This window comes from Juglans regia, chromosome 9, assembly GCF_001411555.2.
Source record: "Juglans regia cultivar Chandler chromosome 9, Walnut 2.0, whole genome shotgun sequence".
In the NCBI taxonomy this organism is placed as follows: Eukaryota; Viridiplantae; Streptophyta; class Magnoliopsida; order Fagales; family Juglandaceae; genus Juglans; species Juglans regia.
The window spans coordinates 22,535,712-22,554,760 of NC_049909.1; the positions used below are offsets into that span (position 1 = coordinate 22,535,712).

Sequence of the window (19,049 nt, forward strand, 5' to 3'; positions counted from 1 at the left end):
ATCCAACGCATGCACCGACACAACCTTAGAAACACGCGCCAAACTTGTCAGGAAAAGCTAGTCAAAATTAGACTGTCGATGATATAAATATGTTAAATATATAATTTTTGAATAATTTTATTTAAAAGATTTTACCCACACTTGATATATTAAAATATATAAATAATATATGATATAAAAGATTTTAAATATATTAGTAATAATTTTTTTACGGTTTAGAAAGATAATAAATCTCAAGCACTGGCAAAATCTCTTTTCTAATCAGGGGTGACCAGGACACGTGTTCTCCAAATAGCGCGACATTAGTTTTTAGAGTACCCGCGCGATCGCTTATCGCACAATCCTTGGAATGGAGAATAGTACCCGGTGACGCAAAAGTCCCGTCATTCTGACTATGTGTCGCCACCCAAAAATCACACGTGTCATCAGACACACGAAAAGACAAGGGAAGTGGAAGCGAAGTTGTTGGAGAAACCTCCCCTCCAAAATCCCACGAAATTCCACGCACGGAGATTCCTTAGTGTGTGTGTGTTTGAGAGAGGAGAGAAACAGTCACAGATACAGCGGGCTTAGACTAGAGAGAGAAAAGCATGACAGCTAGGAAATGCCGCTATAAAAGAACGCTCGAAACCCTAGAACTTTCTCTTCTGTCTTAGTGGAATACTTTTGTCAGTTCGCTCCCCGAATTCATTATTTTGGAGCTTAATTTAGCAATTTGTCGGCTAAAAGACCAGTTTTCTCGGTGAGATTTCGCCAATTATGTGCTTCTCTTCAGCTCTTTGATTTAAGTTCCTTCTCCAAAACCTACATTCTCGATCAGCTACAATCGCGAACTAAGCTTCCCCAACCCCACCCCCACCTCCGGCCCGCGGGACTCAGCCAATTTTTGTATCATTAGTTATTAAACATTTTGCTTTCTGTTGATGTCGTTGTTATAATTGTCTGTTATTTTTATTTTTTCCCCTGATTTGCAGGCCAACCCTCGCATTGCTTCGAATTTACGATCCTCCGGGGTGTGGATTTGACTCTTCTGATGATTTATTTCCAATCACTGTTTCAACCACCCGTGAATTTCTCATCTAGACCCCCATTATCCTACTCAATTTCCTATATTTTTCTTCCTTCCGATGTGTTCTTTATATGCTGCTTCAATTGCCTTAGATTTCGCCTAAAAATTTGATATTTCATCAGTGTTCAATAGGTAAAATTGCTTGCTTAGTTTAAGTTAACCTTAAAAAGTCGGGACTTGACGGGAAATCTAATTTGAGTTTGTACTTGTGGGGTTGAGAGAGCTCAAATTTAGCAAAATGGCGGATCGGTTTAGGTCGGTTTTGATCGAGGAATTGCCATCACATTTGATTTTGGAGATTTTGACCTCGGGCCGACTCAGTGCAACTGATCTTGTTTGTTTGGAGTTGACTTCTAGAACCTTTGGTGGGAATCAGGGGTTATACCCAAAAAAATTCCGGTCATTGGTGGACTTTGCGGCATTTCAGCTATGTGTGTCCAGCAATGTGTACGTTCGGATGACTGAGAAGGCTCAGATGATGTTGACTGATCGCTGTGTTGGGAACTGGAAGCGGCTGTTGAGGTTTTTGCAATCGGTGGAGCAATCGTCTGAGATGGTGGAGACCTCATCAGGCAATGTACTATTTCTTTTACACATGCTGTTGCTTTTACATGGTTAAACTATGTGTACGTTTTGGAGGTGGGGGTCAGGGATGATCGAAAAAGTGTGCTTGCTTATATAATTGTGTAGATTAATATTGGGTACTTCTTTAACTATCATATGGAAAGTAAAAATAATTGAGTATACTGGAATTCAGGTAGAGGTTACATAGGCTTAGCCCTGAATTTTACTTGGTATGGAACCTCAAATATGTGGAAAGAGGATAATATTGAGTTTTAGTTTCTCTTGTCTCATATTTGGGGGTGCTCTTTTGTACATCCCAGGCCTTTTTTGAATGAGTTTACATAGAAAATAAGTCTAAATTTACATAATCAATATCACTCTCTCTCTCTCTCTCTCCCCTTTTAGCATGTTGAATAATGTTTATCTATTGTCACAAATTCTGGTACTGCAAATTTAGTTGTTTAGGAATATCAAACGCTATTACATTGACCATTGTGGAATTATGAGAATATTATTATTCAAGAATCTCCTTAGAAAATGATGTTGATAATAATAATCTGCAAGATAGTTGATTTTTGATACTAAGCTCCTCTTTTTCTTTTTGGTGAAAATTTGTTGCATAGCAGTAATTTATTGTCAAATTTTTTGTAAGCAGATGCAGATTACCACTGGAAGGTATCACACGTTGCTGATCAACAATTCATCAGTGTACTCTTGTGGTTCCAGCTTGTCTGGTGTTCTTGGTCATGGTCCTGAAACAACACAATGTGTAGCATTTACCCGAATTGATTTCCCATCTTTGGCTCAGGTTGTGCAAGTTTCAGCATCCCAAAATCATGCTGCTTTTGTCATGCAGTCTGGAGAGGTTGGTAACTCCTCGTACTTTGACAGTCTAATTATTCTGAGCGAACTACTAGGTATTAGCATGTTCAAGGTAGTTTAGTGTCCAGCACCATATCTGCCAAAAAGCTCTAGTTCAAGTCACTCCTCCTTTTCCTTTGTAAGAACAGGACAGAGGGTGAGGTTGTCGATTCTGGTATCATGGATAGGTGTGTGTGTGTGGGGGGAAAGAAAAGAAAAGGGAAAAAGAAGTTTAAGGTGACTATATTGGATTTTCTTCAAGGTCATTATTCTGGTGTATGAAACAAAAAAGTGGGTGAAGAACTGTTAGATGTGGCAATGTCCAGGCAACATATCTGAGATCTGTGCTATTTGTCTTTTGCATCATCCAGATGCCTGAACCATGCTGCATGTGTCATATCATTCTTATAATAGATTTTGGTGTGGGACAAGTTTTGTGAATGCGTGTGTATGCGTGTTGTGCTGCCCATTATTATGAGACGTCTACCATAATCATGCGGCGCTGCCCATTATTGATGCAGATTTTCACTTGTGGAGATAATTCATCATTTTGTTGTGGGCACAGAGATACAACCCGCCCCATTTTTAGGCCTAGGCTTGTTGAAGCATTGAAGGGAGCTTCTTGTAAGCAGGTACTTGCATACTACGATTCTTATTTTTTAAGAATAATTTTAGATTTTAGTTATTTGGGTTCTGGATTTAATGGATTTGATATGTTTTAGTTGATAGTTTCTATAGATTGGCAAGCTAATGTGTGTTGCTTTTCACATTATCCTGGTATGCTTTTGTTTTTCTTTTTGTTTGTAATTTGTTTTCAATTTTAGTGTGAATGAGGAAGTTGTTGAATTTTGAGTTATTGGTTGTTGTCTGTGTTTAGTTGTCATCCAAAGATTTCCTTCCCAAGACGTCTTTGCTCCTTAAGTTCAATGATTGTCTGCTTTATGTAACAAGTATATAGTGGTTGTGAGGTGAAATATATGCATGAAGTCCTAACCTTAGCAGTCAGTGAAACATCATAAATTTGAAGAAACTACTGCTGACCTTGTGCTGGCTGGTTTTAACATTCTAAGCCATCTCTAAACAATAAACATACCTTTTCTTCCAATGATACATTTAGCACCTTGAGTTTAACAAGGGCAGTATGAATTTACTGAAAGGTTTTTTTCCTCTCAAAATTTCTATTTTCAAGCCGGTGTGTAGAGCACACCTAGAAAAGTGCTTACATGATATAATTTGATTTGGAATATAAATTTTAAAACATGAATCTTACAAATCAAATCTTACCATTTAAATGATGTGGATGGCAGGCTTTATACACCTGCTTGAGAATATAATAACTCTTTCCTCTCACCATTAAGAGGCAATAATATGCTTTCTCTTCTGCTCTCTTCACCCTAGTGCTATGTTTCTCTTCTCCTATACTCCTACCCCTCTTCCACTCCCCCTCCCCATCTCCCTTCAGATATAGAGTTGATTTTGGTTGGCCTCTGTCAGTTGAAGACTTGATTTTGACAAATTATTTTTACTTTCTTTCTGCAAGAAATTATTTAATATGAAGTTGAAATTTGTTTCAGGTTGCCGCTGGACATAATTTCACAGTCTTCCTCACGAGACAAGGCCAGGTTTATACGTGTGGGGCCAACACCCATGGTCAGCTTGGTCATGGTGACACCCTAGACAGACCAACTCCCAAAGTGATTGAAGTGCTTGAGGGAGTTGGTTCTATAGTTCAGATTGCTGCTGGCCCAAGTTATGTCTTAGCTGTTACTGACAATGGAGCAGTCTACTCTTTTGGATCGGGTTCTAACTTCTGTCTTGGCCATGGAGAACAGCATGATGAGTTCCAGCCACGTGTAATTCAGAAATTTCGGAGAAAGAGTATTCATGTGCTTCGTGTCTCTGCTGGTGATGAGCATGCCGTGGCACTTGACTCCAGTGGACTTGTTAGTCTCTGAATTCTAGATGTTTATTATTATTGTAAAGAGCATGCCTTTTTCCTGTTGCGAGCATGGAATGTACATGGTTTTTGTTTACTTTCAATAGTTGCAAGAATTAATTTTCTGCTATGTTGGATGAAGGTATATACTTGGGGTAAAGGCTACTGTGGTGCTTTAGGCCATGGAGATGAGGTTGATAAGACTACTCCAGAACTTTTGAACGGCCTTATGGGCAATCTTGCCGTGCAGGTTTGTTCATCCATTTACTTCCATCATTTATGCCGAAATTCATTATTACGTGTGGGAGAAAACTACTGTCGTCCACCATCTCTCTCGTTAAGAAAACATGCAGTAGTTTATTAACAAGGAAATGGAACATTTATTGTTACAAAACTGTTAATTTCATCAAGCTAGAGTCATCTTTATCCACTGCCTGTTTTACTCCTTTCTTGTGACTGAGATTGCTGATTCCCATCCATGATGATGCTCAATGCTTATCATCCTGTAGGTCTGTGCAAGAAAAAGGAAAACCTTTGTTCTGGTTGATGACGGTTCAGTTTATGGCTTTGGGTGGATGGCATTCGGTAGCCTTGGGTTCCCAGAGCGGGGACTATCTGATAAAGTCACGAGGCCTCAGATCCTTGAATGCTTAAGAGCTCACCGAGTATCTCAAATCAGCACTGGGCTATACCACACTGTTGTGGTCACTAACCGTGGACGACTATTTGGATTTGGAGACAATGAAAGAGCACAACTTGGTCACGACACTTTGAGAGGATGCCTCGAACCTACTGAAATTTTTATCCAAGAAACAGCAGATCATGACACAGACGTTTCTGAAAGCGCATAACACTCGGGGGAGCTACCATCTGCTTTCTGCATGTTGGTTGTTATAGTTTTTTTGTTTTAGTCAGAACTGAGCTCCATAAGATTATTTTCCCTCTCATTCCTGTAGAATTTGCATAAAATTGTAATCGAGAATGTTTGGTAATTTATTCTTCTAGCGATATTTGTTGCTAAATATCAAAATTTCTTCAAAACTTCTGCGTAGTTCTCATCTTGTTTAACATTTTCAAAAGTGTCGGCATTTTCAAAAGGGTTTTCATATCTTGCTCATTTTAGTTCCAATCAGCTAATTGATTGAAACTTTTGCGGGAGAACCAACCAGCTTCAAATCTAAAAAACCTTGGAATGTGTTGAAAAATATAATACAAATAATTAGTGATTTTACATGATATTATAGTAGCAGCCATGACGTTGAATTCTGACTATACACTTTATTCTATTTAATTAAATATTTTGTATGTTGGACATGCTTATTAAGAAGGAGTCTTGCACATATGTGAGGGAGAATATTAATAATATAATACAAATAATCGACACCTTATGTAGACATTAATCATTCATTTTCTTAGGTAATTAAGAACGCTAATGTGATTGGAATCATGTAATAAAGAGTAATGTTATATATAAGTTTATGAATAGGGGTGTAAATCGGTTCGGTCCGGGGGATGATGAACTGAAACTTTCGGTCCATTATTTTCTTGGACTAGACCGAACCAGTTATTTTGTTTCATCTTTTTTTTTTTCTGCAAATAAATTAATAAAAAAGTTATTTAAATTACTAAAATTAAAATTAAGTGAATTATTAATGTGGATTATATAACTAACTCATTAAAAAAAATATTTAACTATAAATATATTTATGATGTTGATAGTTACTACTTACTAGCTTAGACTTTACTCTTTATTATACATAATTATTAATAATGTCCTACATTTTATATATGGTTAATGAATATCAAATAATTTCATTGTATATGGATTATTCATGATTGCTTGCAACTTAGGTATTTAAAAAAAAAAATTACCTAATTACTTTAATTAAATGTAAATAGAAGAGCATGTATGAATGTATTATGTTTCTACATATATTATCATATGATTTATAATGCATTATTAATTTATAACATATATTATTTTATATTTTATATGGTCAATAATAATAGATTAGATTAAAATTACATAATTAATTTATACAACTACTATATAAAAAAATATTTTAAAAAATATATATACTAATTCGGTTGGTTTCAAATTAGCAGACCTTGGGGACCAGACTAAACCCCTTCGATCCCACAAATGTTGGACCAAAACCACCACACACATTTTCAATCCGGTTTTTCCAGTTTGGACCAAAAATTCTTCAACCCTATTTAGGGGGTGCAAACTCTATGTAAATCCCTTAAAATAAAAGTAGAACACACCATAAAAAATGAGTATCTCATGCAACTCTTTTACATTTACAAAGAAACTGCACGAGGTAGGGGTGCTACTCGCCCCCTTGGGGATGGGGTCACCCCTTCCCCGTACTCTGCCCCCATCCATGCGGGGGCGGGGTACCTCGTCTGCTGTGGACCTCCATTCGTCTGCCCCCCTCCCCATTGGGCCTTTGGCCTAGTTTTGTTATTTGGACCCAAAATGGCCCAGAAACTCATTCAAACTTATTTTTGGGCAAAATTTAACTACAAAAATAAATATATTACAAAAAAATAAAAAATAAATTATATGGATATTGAATAGAAAATATTAACTAATAATTATATACTAGGTTTCAACTAATACTATTAAATATTAATTAATAATCATCACTAAGACACTAAGTTATTATAATTATACAAATTAAGAGAACTAATAAACTATTACAATATTACAAACTCATCTAAAAATAATAAATATTATAAATTGTACTACTAACTATTATAGCAACATTACAATTAATTGTAAATTAATAAAATCATAACATTTCAAGTTTGATCAATTTGAGTTGTGATGAGTTCACTGAGTTGTGTCAAGATTATAAAACATGCAATATTAATAAGTTAAAAATAAAAGAAATTAGAATTATAAAGTTATAAACATTATAAAAATTTAAAATACATTCATATTGTGCAAACCATGGCAAATTGGCAATGGTGAGTCCAATCCACACAAAGTTATAATGCATCGGAGGTAGTCATAGACGTCGTCTCATGTTTCACTATAACAATTAAATTTGATATGATACTCTCTATTTTAATAGAAACTTAAAGTAACCAAGAATCAAGAAACATGCATTCTGTTAATTAAAAACATACTATTGTTTTTAGTGCTTGTCTATTATGAAAGTCACATCATAAACTTTTATTCGTTTGATTACTTAACTCCTCTCAACTCATCTCAACTCATCATTACAACTTTTTCAAATTCCAACACAAAATATAATAAACAATTCAACTTTTTCAAATCTCAAAATAATAATATTTTAATAATATTTTATCATCTCAACTCAACTCAACTTAACTCACTTCAACTTTCAAACATAACCTTAATTATCTATTTGGAGAGAGAGAGAGGTTTATCACATTAATTAATATCACATTATCTGCTGTTAGTTTTCTAAAAACAAATTCTTAGAAATAAAGGTTTATCACATTAATTAATATCTTAATTTTTATATTTGGAAATAAGCAATATATTCATACACAATCTATACAAAGCATAATTCATAATAGCCACTAATTCCATGTTTTAAGTTCTATAGAATCTTCATTCACTAAGAGTCTAAGAGGATTGCCAATATATATAAATTTATTGGCAAAAACAAGATATTTCTTAGGGCAAAAAATCCACTTATTATTGCATGCATGGCAATTTCAGTGTCATTGTAATTCTATATCCGACATCATGAGTTGATATTATCAGTCACAGTTGTGAGTAAACATATTTATTTTTCAAATCATTCGACTATATATTTGCAAATGATCAAGAGAATATCCTGATGATTTTGCTCAACTCAGAAGGTCTTTGCTCTTTTTCTATGCTTTTAAATTTTTACCTATTGAGAATAACCCAAAAATTTTTAAACTCTAAATTAATTTAGAAGTTTCAATCTAATTTAGGGTTTCGGATTGGAACCCTAAATTAATTTAAGTTTTCAATCTGAATTTTGAAACCCACAAAATTATTATCACTATCACGTATTCAATCATCAAAACACATCACAAACCCACAAAAATACTATCATGGAACAGATTCACAAAAATTAATGCACAACAGTCATCAATCATCAAAACACATGCACAATTGAGTCTCCACAGCACACAATTCACAAATACAATCTCATCCTCCATCTCCGATTAAATCTCATCATTTCTCCGATCTCCATTTCATAACTCAACAAAAAATAAAAACTGTGAAATCGAAGACTAGCAGATTCTTACCTTCAGCGACGGCGACGTCGTAGTGGGAACAACGGCTAGTCTTGGATGGCAACGGAGATGAGAGAGAGAGAGAGAGAGATGCAGACGGACGATGATGGCGACGGCAACAGCGACGTCGTAGTGGGAACAACGACAATGACGGTTGGAGTCTTGGATGGCCACGGAGATGAGAGAGAGAGAGAGGGGGGGGCTAAGAGAGAGGGGGCTAAGGGAGAGGGAGTAAGTCGTTGGGGAGGGGGGGTTTCTTAACCATCGTTTAGTCATTTGTTATTAAGTAAAAAAAAAAAAAAAATCCCAGGTATGAAACGACGTCATTTTATACCATGATTTTTTTTTTACATATAAATATTTATATATATAATAAAAGCGGGGGAGGGGCAGGGGTGCACCCCATCCCGCTCCCACCCCCATTGTGGGTGCCGCCCCTCGCATTTGGCGGATGGGGGACGGGCCCTGTTGCCCACCCCTAGCACGAGGTTTTGTACATTCCAAATTTACCTAAATCATTTTATGATAATAAATGCACTAAAAATGATTTAGAACCGAAAGATTCTTTGTTTGGTAAATAAATTCATCTCAACTCATCATTATAAATTTTTCAAATTTCAACATAAAATATAATAAATAATTCAACTTTTTCAAATCTCAAAATAATAATAATATTAAAAAATAATATTTTAACAATATTTTATCATCTCAACTCAACTTAATTCAACTCAGTTCAACATCCAAATACAACCTTAAAATAAATGATACCGATATAATTATTTTACAACTAAGCAATATATAAAGTTCTTAAAATAAATTAGGTTATAGACTTCTCTTACCGCAGTCGTAGAAGAATTCGATGTGCAAACCCGCTTTGGAATACCATTAAAGCTTTGCAAATTGCAAGCAACTGTATTTGTAGCATGAGATGCAAAATATAAATTTATAAAATTTCCTGCCTCAAATAATTTTTATAATTTGGATAAATATATTTACAAAATGTGAATTTTATAAATATATATTTTCAAATTGAAAAAAATATATATTTAAAATAGAAAATTATAAGACGTAATACGAGATATCCACTGAAGAAAAGGGAAATAAGTGTGACGTTGCGGAGTCATTCATTAGGTTCAAAACAACAAAACAATGGCAATACTCTGCCCACGGAATACTCTGAAAACAACGGCTTTATTTATTTATATATTAGAGTTGACAACATTTAGCTAACATGAAACTAGCATAAGCAAGCACGGCTGCATAAAACTCCTACGTGGCAGTTGCTTTTTTTATTTATTTATCTTTCATTCTTTTCTTTTTATTGGTCAGTATCTTTCATTTAATTTTTTATGATAGATAAATAAATAAGGTTGGAAAAATAGGCAGCTTTGTCGTCTTTGGAAAAAAAATAAAAAATAAAAATAAAAAGATAAGAGCATTTGAAAGTACGAGAATTAATCCTTATCCATCACACTAGAAGATAAAATCTGACAGCTAAATGTCACAAAGGTGACAACATAAATACTCCAAGATCTCTCCTGACTGCTTTCCCTTCACATCGAGAGTGAGAGAGAGAGGAAGAAATGTTGGCTATATTTCACAAGGCTTTTGCTCACCCGCCCGAGGAGCTCAACAGTCCTTCATCTTACAATGACTCTAAGCAGCCTAAGCTTCCTGAGGAAACTCTCAACGATTTCCTTTCTCATCATCCTCGTAACACTTCCTTCATGACCTTTGGAGATGCAGCCGTGCTTGCTTATGCTGGGCAAGACCCTCCTTGTCCACTCCACCAAAGGTAAGTTTCTTTTGTCCATTCATGTCAGATGTATTTCTATTGAATTTGTGGGTGATTGCAGGTTGTTCTGTGGGTTTGAAGATATATATTGCCTCTTCTTGGGGAGCTTGAACAACCTATTCTCACTGAATAAGCAGTATGGTCTTTCAAAGGGCAGTAATGAGGCCATGTTTGTGATCGAAGCCTACCGCACACTTCGTGACAGGGGTCCATACCCAGCTGATCAGGTTATTAAGGATCTTGATGGCAGCTTTGCCTTTGTTGTCTATGATAGCAAGGCTGGAACTGTCTTTGCTGCACTGGTATGCAAGCCTTTGTTCTTTTACCCATTTCACCCACCCTAGGAAAAGAGTAATAATTTTCAATATGGTGATTAGAAGTAGCTTGTGATGATCTTCACAAAAGTGTTCATTATGGAAGCAGGGTTCTGATGGTGGTGTTAAACTTTACTGGGGTGTTGCTGCTGATGGCTCTGTGGTGATTTCTGATGATTTGGAAGTCATCAAAGCTGGCTGTGCCAAATCATTTGCCCCCTTCCCAACAGGTAACTTAAGGAACTTTCAGCAATTATTTTTCTGTTCCCCGGTTTTCCCATTTACATCTTCAATCAAAACGGGTAAAATCAGTTTTTCATGGAAACACCCCGGCATAACATGATGCAGAGAGCCAATTTAAATAAACCGTATCTTCTCTCTATATTGCGTACAAAGAGATAACATGGGCCTCTCATGGTGGTGGTTTGTATGTGTGTGCAGGGTGTATTTTCCACAGCGAGGAAGGTTTGATGAGCTTTGAGCATCCGATGAACAAGATGAAAGCCATGCCCAGGGTAGACAGTGAAGGGGCAATGTGTGGAGCCAACTTCAAAGTTGACAAGTACACAAGGGTCAACAGCATTCCACGTGTCGGAAGTGAAACCAATTGGACCCACTGGGATTCACATCAAACTTAAATGTTGACACTGTGCTTTCGTCTTTTTATAGTTTGTTCGTCTTTCTTTTCTTTGTTCCTTTTTTTCCATGGATGGTTCTCCCAAATAAAAGATGAAAAGGAAAACGTACCAAAAAGTTAATAGACATGCGTCTTTTCAATTGGAGGCACTAGAACTCGTGAGAAAAAATGAAAAATGGACTTCTTTTGTGTCGCAAGCAAACAACATCGGCAATTCAAACAAACACCAACTTGGGTTGCAAGGGTCTTAGTCATTACTTAGAATGGATGAATATAGTCATGTTCGACAGAACAAAGCGAGTAATCGATAAGTTTTCAAGTACTTTGTGGGAGATGCTGCCGATTCAAGTCCATTCTACAAAACATTCTAAATCCTGTCTCAAGTACATAGCAAGATCTGGATGTTAATATCATTTGTAGAGGTCTCTGACAGCAATAATAGCTAGATATTTGTCATGGAAATACACGAACGAAAGGGATTTTAAATCTATAAAGAATGATATGAAATAATAGCTAGATATTTATTTTGCAACACAATAAGAGAAAGATAAATCATAACAAAGAAGCAAATAAAATATAGAAAATCTGGACAAGCCAACTTGAACGCTTAAGCTAATCAACTGGGGAGCAATATCAAACACCAGATAAGGCAGGATCATTTTGTAAAATCTGCCGTTTAGAGGAGGATGCAAGGTGAAGAGGAAATTCTGCTACGTGTTTTACCAGAAAGGATGAGGTCTTCAAATGTATTAATTATTCTTTCCACATATCTGCAAACTCGTCAGGCTCCAATGGGTTAGATAGCTCGTGCGTCTTTCTCCTTGTCTTTGCTTTGACTTTCTTTGCATACTTCCCAGCCTTTTTCCTTTTTTCCAACGCTCGAATCTGGAAGCACAAAATTGATGAGCATAATCCATGATTTATAAGAAATTCTAAGAATAAAAAGGAAAGAAAGGGTAGCGGGGGGATGACGGGACACCAATGAATACCTGATTTGGTGATATGTAAAATGGATTCTCGTATAGAGTAGGTCCTCCAAAGCTGCCACTGAATACCTTGATTGGGTTCAAGCAGAACCGTGGACCAACCTATACAAGAGCATCTTCAGATTTAAACTACTACGACAATTACCTGATACAGTACATATATTATGAAGCAAATCCTGCAAACCTCAATAAGGGTCATATTCTCAAGGCCACCTCGGGGCACTTTATCTGCTTCATTATGAGGAACAGATATCTGCAAAAGAAAATCAAGAAATATATGCATCGATACCATGACTGAAAACTTTCCTATGTATTGCTGTTGCTAGATATTGTAAATTGAGAGCTTCAAGGTCTTTTCAAATCCTTACAGGAGAGAAACTGTTATTTCTGGAAAACTAAAAAAGAAACCAGTTCCATAAATCACAAGGTACAAAGCCTAGCTTAGTTGAGGGTGGCTATTGGCAACAGAATCCAGATCCATAAAACTATATGATATATGCCATGGATTTAGTATGTCCCTCCCTCCCTCCCTCCCTCCTGTGGCCATACAACAGAATCTCTACTCACAAAGTCCTACTCACAACAAGTCAACCTCAGTCCTTGTCTTAACAAAGGGGAGGGATAAAAACTCACTTGTTCTCTGCATAAGAAGTTTCTGCCCTAACCCCAAGGGGTTGGCCCAAGTGGTGAAGGCCTTGGTCTTGGGATATCACTCCCTTCAAGATCCAAGGTTCAACATCTCATGGGTGCAAACAATCATTTGGGGCCACACCCCATGGTGAAAAGCCAGCGATTTAACCAGTTCCATGTAGGGAAACTTTCAAGGGTGCGGTGCACAGGATCAGAGTTCACTTTGCAGGGGTGGGTCCGAAGGGCCTTGCCTTGGAGAGACTTTTTTTTGCCCTAAAAAAACTTGCATCATCAGGAAATGATTCACACTTTTTTTTTTTATACGTACACCCTTCACACTTTTAACATACAGAAATGCTCACTGTCAAATAAGAAAAAAACCAGCACCAACTTTGGAACCTTAGGGCAAGCCTAAAGTCTCCATTACTTTTTTTCTCTTTCAATAAGTAAAGCCTCCATTATGAATTTATCCTTTTACCAACCTGGTAATTCCGGAACCATATGTGGTCATCAACAATGGAGAAAACAAACACATGATCATGATAAGGCTTAGATTTCCTGTGTTCCTTTGGTATTCCAAATATCTGGGGAGGTGAAACAAAAGAATGTCAGTATGCACATTTGACAAGTAATTGACACCAATATAATAATCCGTAAAATAAAATAGTAGCATAGAACTGTGAAATTAAGATCAGAAACAACTAAGCAAAAAATCATTTTAAGATCATTTTTAATACCAAATTCATGGCATACTATATATCCACATTTAAAAAGAAAAAAAAAAGAAAAGAAAAAGAGTTTATAAGTTACTAGGCACACAAGCATGTAATGGTGTTGGTCAATTCGACAGAAGAAAGTGACATATCAGATAACAGCAATTATTAAATGAAATAATATATGCAATGGGCAGCAACCAACCTTGTTTTTGGTTGTATACCCACTAACCTTTTATCTAGATGTCTGTTATTTCTTCATAGCGGGAAAGATCCACCCTAAACTTTGTAGTACTTTATTTATTTATAATATATGCAAGCTTGCTTAGAAGGAAAAAAAAAAAAAAAGAAAAGAAAAAAAAAAAAAGAAAGAAAGAAGAAATAATTTGGGCTAATTATTGTGGTGTTGATCAATGCTATTAGATAAATATGTCTACTATGTATATCAAGATGGTGCATTTGAGGATTGAAAGAACGATTCTTCACATTACACAAGGAACTATAATATAAAATTAATCTGTGTAGATAGAATATAAATGTGATTTATTAGTTTGACAGAATTGTTGCTTCAGCGGAAAGGGGGAAAAACCAAAGTACCTGAATTATCATCTCTTTCAAAATTTTCCAATGAGCATCTTTGTCAAAATTGTCCGAGAATGTCAAAATAGGACGAGACCCATTTAGATGATTCCCAGTAAGCTTCAATTCCCCCATTGTGTGCACTGGAAATGAAAGGAAAAGAATCACTTTGTTTGTCACCCATATTTTCTCAAATTTCTACACGTACGTATTATCCATATCTATTTATGGAAGGAATCGAATAATCTCATTGCTCAAAATGGTTCATTTCCGTCATTCATCCCATATGAAACTCCCATATAGTTTTTTTTTTTCAAGAAGAGGAACCGTACCCCTATTTTTTTATAGTCCACCCTTTCGGTGGAGGAATACTAAACTCCCATATAGTTAGAAATCAAAAGAGAAGCTTACCAGCATTAACTAAAAATTTGACAGATGGCCCGTTGGGGCATTTTGCCATCCATAGATAAAGATCTTGATGCTTCCTGCACTGAAATAGAAGAACAAGAAAACGTTTCATTCGTAGATGACAGCTGAAGTAAAGCAAAAATGAATCAACTAATCTTCTTGAATTAAAACAAATCCATAATCAGCTTGCAATACGTTAAATTAAATCCCTTTGAGTACCAGTTATATACCATGTCTAGTAGCAATTACTCACAGCATATATGGATGTAATTCCTAAATCAAATAAAAATAAATCACCTCGAAAAAAAGGCAGGAAGAGCAACCTTTCAGCTCGACCAGCTCGTTCAAAGTGGCGCCCTTACTAGCCTTCGACTCAACCTTGTTATCCTTCTTACAGTGGGGCAAGAGCGACACCATATTCAACATCAAATGCCGGTACCTACATAGAATACATAGACAATGTTACTAATATCAAAAACAGAAAACGAACACAAATCACCACCAGGGAATGCAAGGAAACTAGATTTTCGACCTGAAATTAATGCGACGAGAGCAAGTCACCAGGACCTTCTCTCTGTTCCTGAAACCTGCGGAATCACTTTCTTTCTTCACATCTTCACTCTTGTCTTTCCAACCCAATAGTGTCCTTTTAGGTCTCTCCTCAGCACTCCTATCCTTCTTAGGCGGTGCCAACACGTCCGTCTCACTGTGTTTTCTCTTCTTCCCCATTGTTTTCTCTTGTTATTGTTATTCCCTTAAGACAATTAAACATTCACCACAAGCACATCTATCAAAATTCTCACCAAAAATAGTAAGCTTGGAGCATATTATAACAAGAATAACAACACCCAGGAAAAAAAAAATGTAAAAAAACAAAGCTAAACAACAAATGCAAGACCTTCTTTGTGAATCAGAGTAAATAGAAAAGCAAAGAATTAAAGAAATTTCTATTAGCGGAGCAAAAAGAAGGCTTTTTTAAAAGCAAATGGAGAAAGAGGAAACCTAAGAAGTAGCCTGAGAGAATTGAAGGAAAGAAGCGACGGGTTCGGTTCAGCGGGAATAACGTATACAGTGACAAGAAGTGAACAAACCCTTCGGTTGCAAACTTGCAAGGAGGAGCCGAAACGTAAACCCTAAAACCTTTTCGGCCCAGATGATGAGGTTTTTGCTGGGTTGGATCGACTCAAGGGTTATCTTCTAATGATTTAGGCCCGTCTGATGTTTAGAATGGGCCCATGGTAGGCCCAACCAGCTGAAAAAGGAAATTTCATTTTACTAAATTTTACCGAATGACTTTAACTTGAAGAAAAGGGGGGGAAAAAAGGCTTAATAAGACCCTCTCATGTATACTTCCTTCAAACAAAATAACATACAAAAATACATTGTTTATTAAAATAATATGTTTTTAAGACATATCAAAACAATTTTAACTAATAAAGTGAGTTATTTTTCAGCAGTAAATTGTAATTAATAAAATTGAATCAAATTCCCGGGGCATCATGATGTTATCTACTAAAAAAACATGGTGTAACTTTTAAAAAGAACAAAACAAACATTATCGTCATATTACGAAAAACTATTGGACACTCGAAATATAGATAACATTGTATTTTCATTTTATCTTAAAATTTCATAATATCAACATTGTTTATAAAAATAATATGAAAAGTCGTCAAAGTCCATGGGCTTTTGCCATGGGGGCAGATAATGGTTAACCTTATTCAAAGCCGAAGGAGGAGAGGAGACCAATGCAATGGCATTCCTCTCCAATTTTTGGAAAATTCGAACATTTAAGACGAAAAATCACAACTTCCGGGGGGTGATTTGTGCTTTGCTACAGGAGCGAGTGATATTTTACTGAAAATCGCAAAAGAAGTCATCTTCATAAGAATCATATACGTCTACAACACAGCCTCTCGAGTGTTGGATTTATTTCAATGGGACAAGCTAGCTGAACTGAAGTATTCACAGATAAAAAGAGTATAACTCGGTAGGAATGAATAACAGTAACTGATCCCACAACGATGAGAGGCCTTGATTGGGTCAGATTTCTGCAAGTCCTCAAGCAGCAACCTGAGAGAAGGAAGTGACAGAGGTGGTTAGTGCCAACGTCACTAAGCATAAACCAACCCTTCAGCAGTAAATGTAGGCTCTTTAGCAGTTGACAAATAAACGACTTCATTGCAGACCAACACATCAAGTGGCCAGCCTGACCGTCTGAAGTAATCCGAACTGTCGAGTGAATCAAGGTCCAAGTGCAGCATTATGGTACAATTTTCCTTGGCAATTCCAGCGGATTTGGCAGCTCTTTCACTGCATGCATGCCATAATTACGTGCTATTTTCCGGGGGAGGCACCGGCAAGTAGCAACAACGACGCTTCCCCTTCTTAATAACCCAATCAACAACCTTTTCCTCTCTTTTATTAAATAAAACGCCCAAAACAACGCTTTTCCTCGCTTTAAGCAAACGCGTGCGCAACGACAATCACGTGCGCTCAGGCTTGCGAACTCCCTAACATGCGCGGATGGGGATAGCGTAACTTAGCACTCCACAGACACACAGGCGGCGTGTCGAATCACCTCCGGAAGATCCGCCCCTCTGCTCCAGTCTCCGCCTGCGGAATCGTAGAGCAACACCAGCCCTTCTCTCAAACCTCTAAGTCCCCTCCCGCTCCGCCTCAATAGGTCGTCTATACAGCCCGTGACTTGAACAAGCACCACCTTTACTCCCACTCCTACGCAGCTGAACCTCACGGTGCAGTCCAGCCTAACCTGCGCCAGGAGAGGAGGGCTCTTTAACCTGCACCACTCCCCAAATCCACTGTTAACGCTGCTCCCGTTGTTACTATTACTAGTGGTTCTTCTTCGCGCGTCGAATCTCCAGAACGAGAGCTCCACGGCGTGGCTTGCGAGAACATACACGTGCCCGGCCGCAGCGCAAGCTGCCACTACGCAGCCGCCACCGGGGACGGCTCGGCTTCTCAACCACGTACGCGCCTCCACGTCATACAAGTCCATCGAGCTAGCGTATACGTGAGCCTCCGCGTTGGCGGCTCGCGAGGGCTCGTCCACGGAAGCGCCGATCTTGAGACCACCGATAACGTAGAAGACGCCGTCCACGGAGGCCCCAATGCAACCGTACCGCTTCCTCGGGGCGTGCGCAACCACGCGCCACGTGTCGGAGTCGGGATTGTATTCCTCCACTGCGCTGGTCCTTGGACCACCTCCAGCGGCGTATATTTTCCCTGAAACGACGGCCGTAGCGAACTTCTTCCTAGGGAAAATCATCGCCGATCTGGCTACAACAGTCCCCGACCACGTGTCGTACCGCACCATCGAGTTCCGACCGATTATGAAGATTCTATGGCCGACAGCGGACAGCCGCGCGTGGGAAAGCAAGCCATGGAAACTCCCGAGAGAAACGGCGTCGTTGGGGAGGAAGAAAGCGACCTTCCAGAGAGCATCGGCATCGTCATGGAAGCGAAGACTAGCGGCGTAAAGGCCGGAATCAGTGGCAGAGACAGCAAACACGAAATTCTCGAGGCGACCGAGTCGTCGGCGGAGATCGAAGAAGTAAGGGGACTGGAGGAGGCGGGCCCAGCGGAGGCAAACAAGAGAGAGAGCAGGGAGAGAAGAGGGAGGGACACGGGAGAGGCATTCAAGAAGAAGATCATTGGGAAGAGAGGAAACAGTAGTGGGGAGGGAGCAGTGATCGGCGACGTTGAGGGGAAGACGAATGTGGGAATGGGGATGAGAAAAGGAGTCGGGGGAAGTGTATTTAGGGTTGGGAAAGCAGGATTTCATGAGCCATGAGAAGTGGCGAGAGTTGCAGCTCTCTGACATGATAAGGTGCGAAAGAAGCGGGCGGGCTGCAGCGAGCGTTTAATAATTACAACAGTGAGAGCGAGTCTGTGAGAGTGAAGGATTCATTTCTCTTTCATTTATTGATGAGAAAATTTGGGGAGAGGAGGAGGATGAGACCAGTTTTGACTGTCATTTATGGCGACAGGGTGGGTTAATCAAATGATAAAGGGACCTACCTACATCTTAATGCAAGACCAAAGATGCAGCCTGGAGAGCTATTGGCACTCGCATTACGCATAGCAAAGCTCCTCAACCGCTTTGATTTGGGTCTTCAAATCTTTTCTTACAAGTTCAGAAAAATGATAAATGATTTACACAGATTTCAAATAGGAAAGTTCTATATAATTTTTTTTTTTTTTTGGTAAAAAAAAGTAAATCTCGTCTTAAAAAATGTAAAAAATATATATATATTATTAATAGAACTCACTTTTTATTAAAAAA

At 37.8% G+C, this 19,049-nt stretch overlaps 4 protein-coding genes across 6 annotated transcripts; 2 read left to right on the forward strand and 2 right to left on the reverse strand.

Moving 5' to 3' along the window:
- The first annotated feature begins 522 nt into the window (after positions 1-522).
- LOC108992976 (ultraviolet-B receptor UVR8-like) lies at positions 523-5,469 on the forward strand. Its single transcript, XM_018967717.2, has 7 exons — positions 523-742; positions 975-1,646; positions 2,289-2,498; positions 3,016-3,126; positions 4,069-4,437; positions 4,573-4,680; positions 4,940-5,469. Exons 2-7 carry the CDS (start codon positions 1,308-1,310, stop codon positions 5,279-5,281), a joined length of 1,479 nt encoding a protein of 492 aa, XP_018823262.1. The 5' UTR covers positions 523-742; positions 975-1,307; the 3' UTR covers positions 5,282-5,469.
- Positions 5,470-10,178: 4,709 nt separating this feature from the next.
- Positions 10,179-11,579, forward strand: LOC108993066 (stem-specific protein TSJT1-like). Its single transcript, XM_018967834.2, has 4 exons — positions 10,179-10,476; positions 10,538-10,778; positions 10,900-11,020; positions 11,232-11,579. The coding sequence occupies exons 1-4, from the start codon at positions 10,265-10,267 to the stop codon at positions 11,426-11,428; spliced, it is 771 nt and encodes a 256-aa protein (XP_018823379.1). The 5' UTR covers positions 10,179-10,264; the 3' UTR covers positions 11,429-11,579.
- Positions 11,580-11,813: 234 nt separating this feature from the next.
- LOC108993049 (ribosome biogenesis protein BRX1 homolog 2-like) lies at positions 11,814-15,839 on the reverse strand. 3 transcript variants are annotated; one of them, XR_004802403.1, is made up of 10 exons: positions 15,746-15,839; positions 15,276-15,497; positions 15,041-15,182; positions 14,747-14,825; positions 14,354-14,478; positions 13,526-13,627; positions 13,047-13,316; positions 12,598-12,666; positions 12,417-12,515; positions 11,814-12,312 (listed from the first exon to the last, which is right to left on the reverse strand). XR_004802403.1 is itself a non-coding variant. In XM_018967822.2 (9 exons), exons 2-9 carry the CDS (start codon positions 15,470-15,472, stop codon positions 12,181-12,183), a joined length of 945 nt encoding a protein of 314 aa, XP_018823367.1. In that variant the 5' UTR covers positions 15,473-15,497; positions 15,746-15,834; the 3' UTR covers positions 11,814-12,180. The 3 variants fall into 3 exon arrangements, 2 of the variants coding, with proteins under 2 accessions (XP_018823367.1, XP_018823373.1); XM_018967822.2 differs by lacking the exon at positions 13,047-13,316 and having other exon boundaries at positions 15,746-15,834; XM_018967828.2 differs by lacking the exon at positions 13,047-13,316 and having other exon boundaries at positions 15,276-15,530; positions 15,746-15,824.
- Positions 15,840-16,151: 312 nt separating this feature from the next.
- Positions 16,152-18,881, reverse strand: LOC108993042 (F-box/kelch-repeat protein At5g26960-like). The gene has a single exon (XM_035694037.1). It carries the CDS (start codon positions 18,585-18,587, stop codon positions 17,286-17,288), a length of 1,302 nt encoding a protein of 433 aa, XP_035549930.1. The 5' UTR covers positions 18,588-18,881; the 3' UTR covers positions 16,152-17,285.
- Positions 18,882-19,049: the final 168 nt, after the last annotated feature.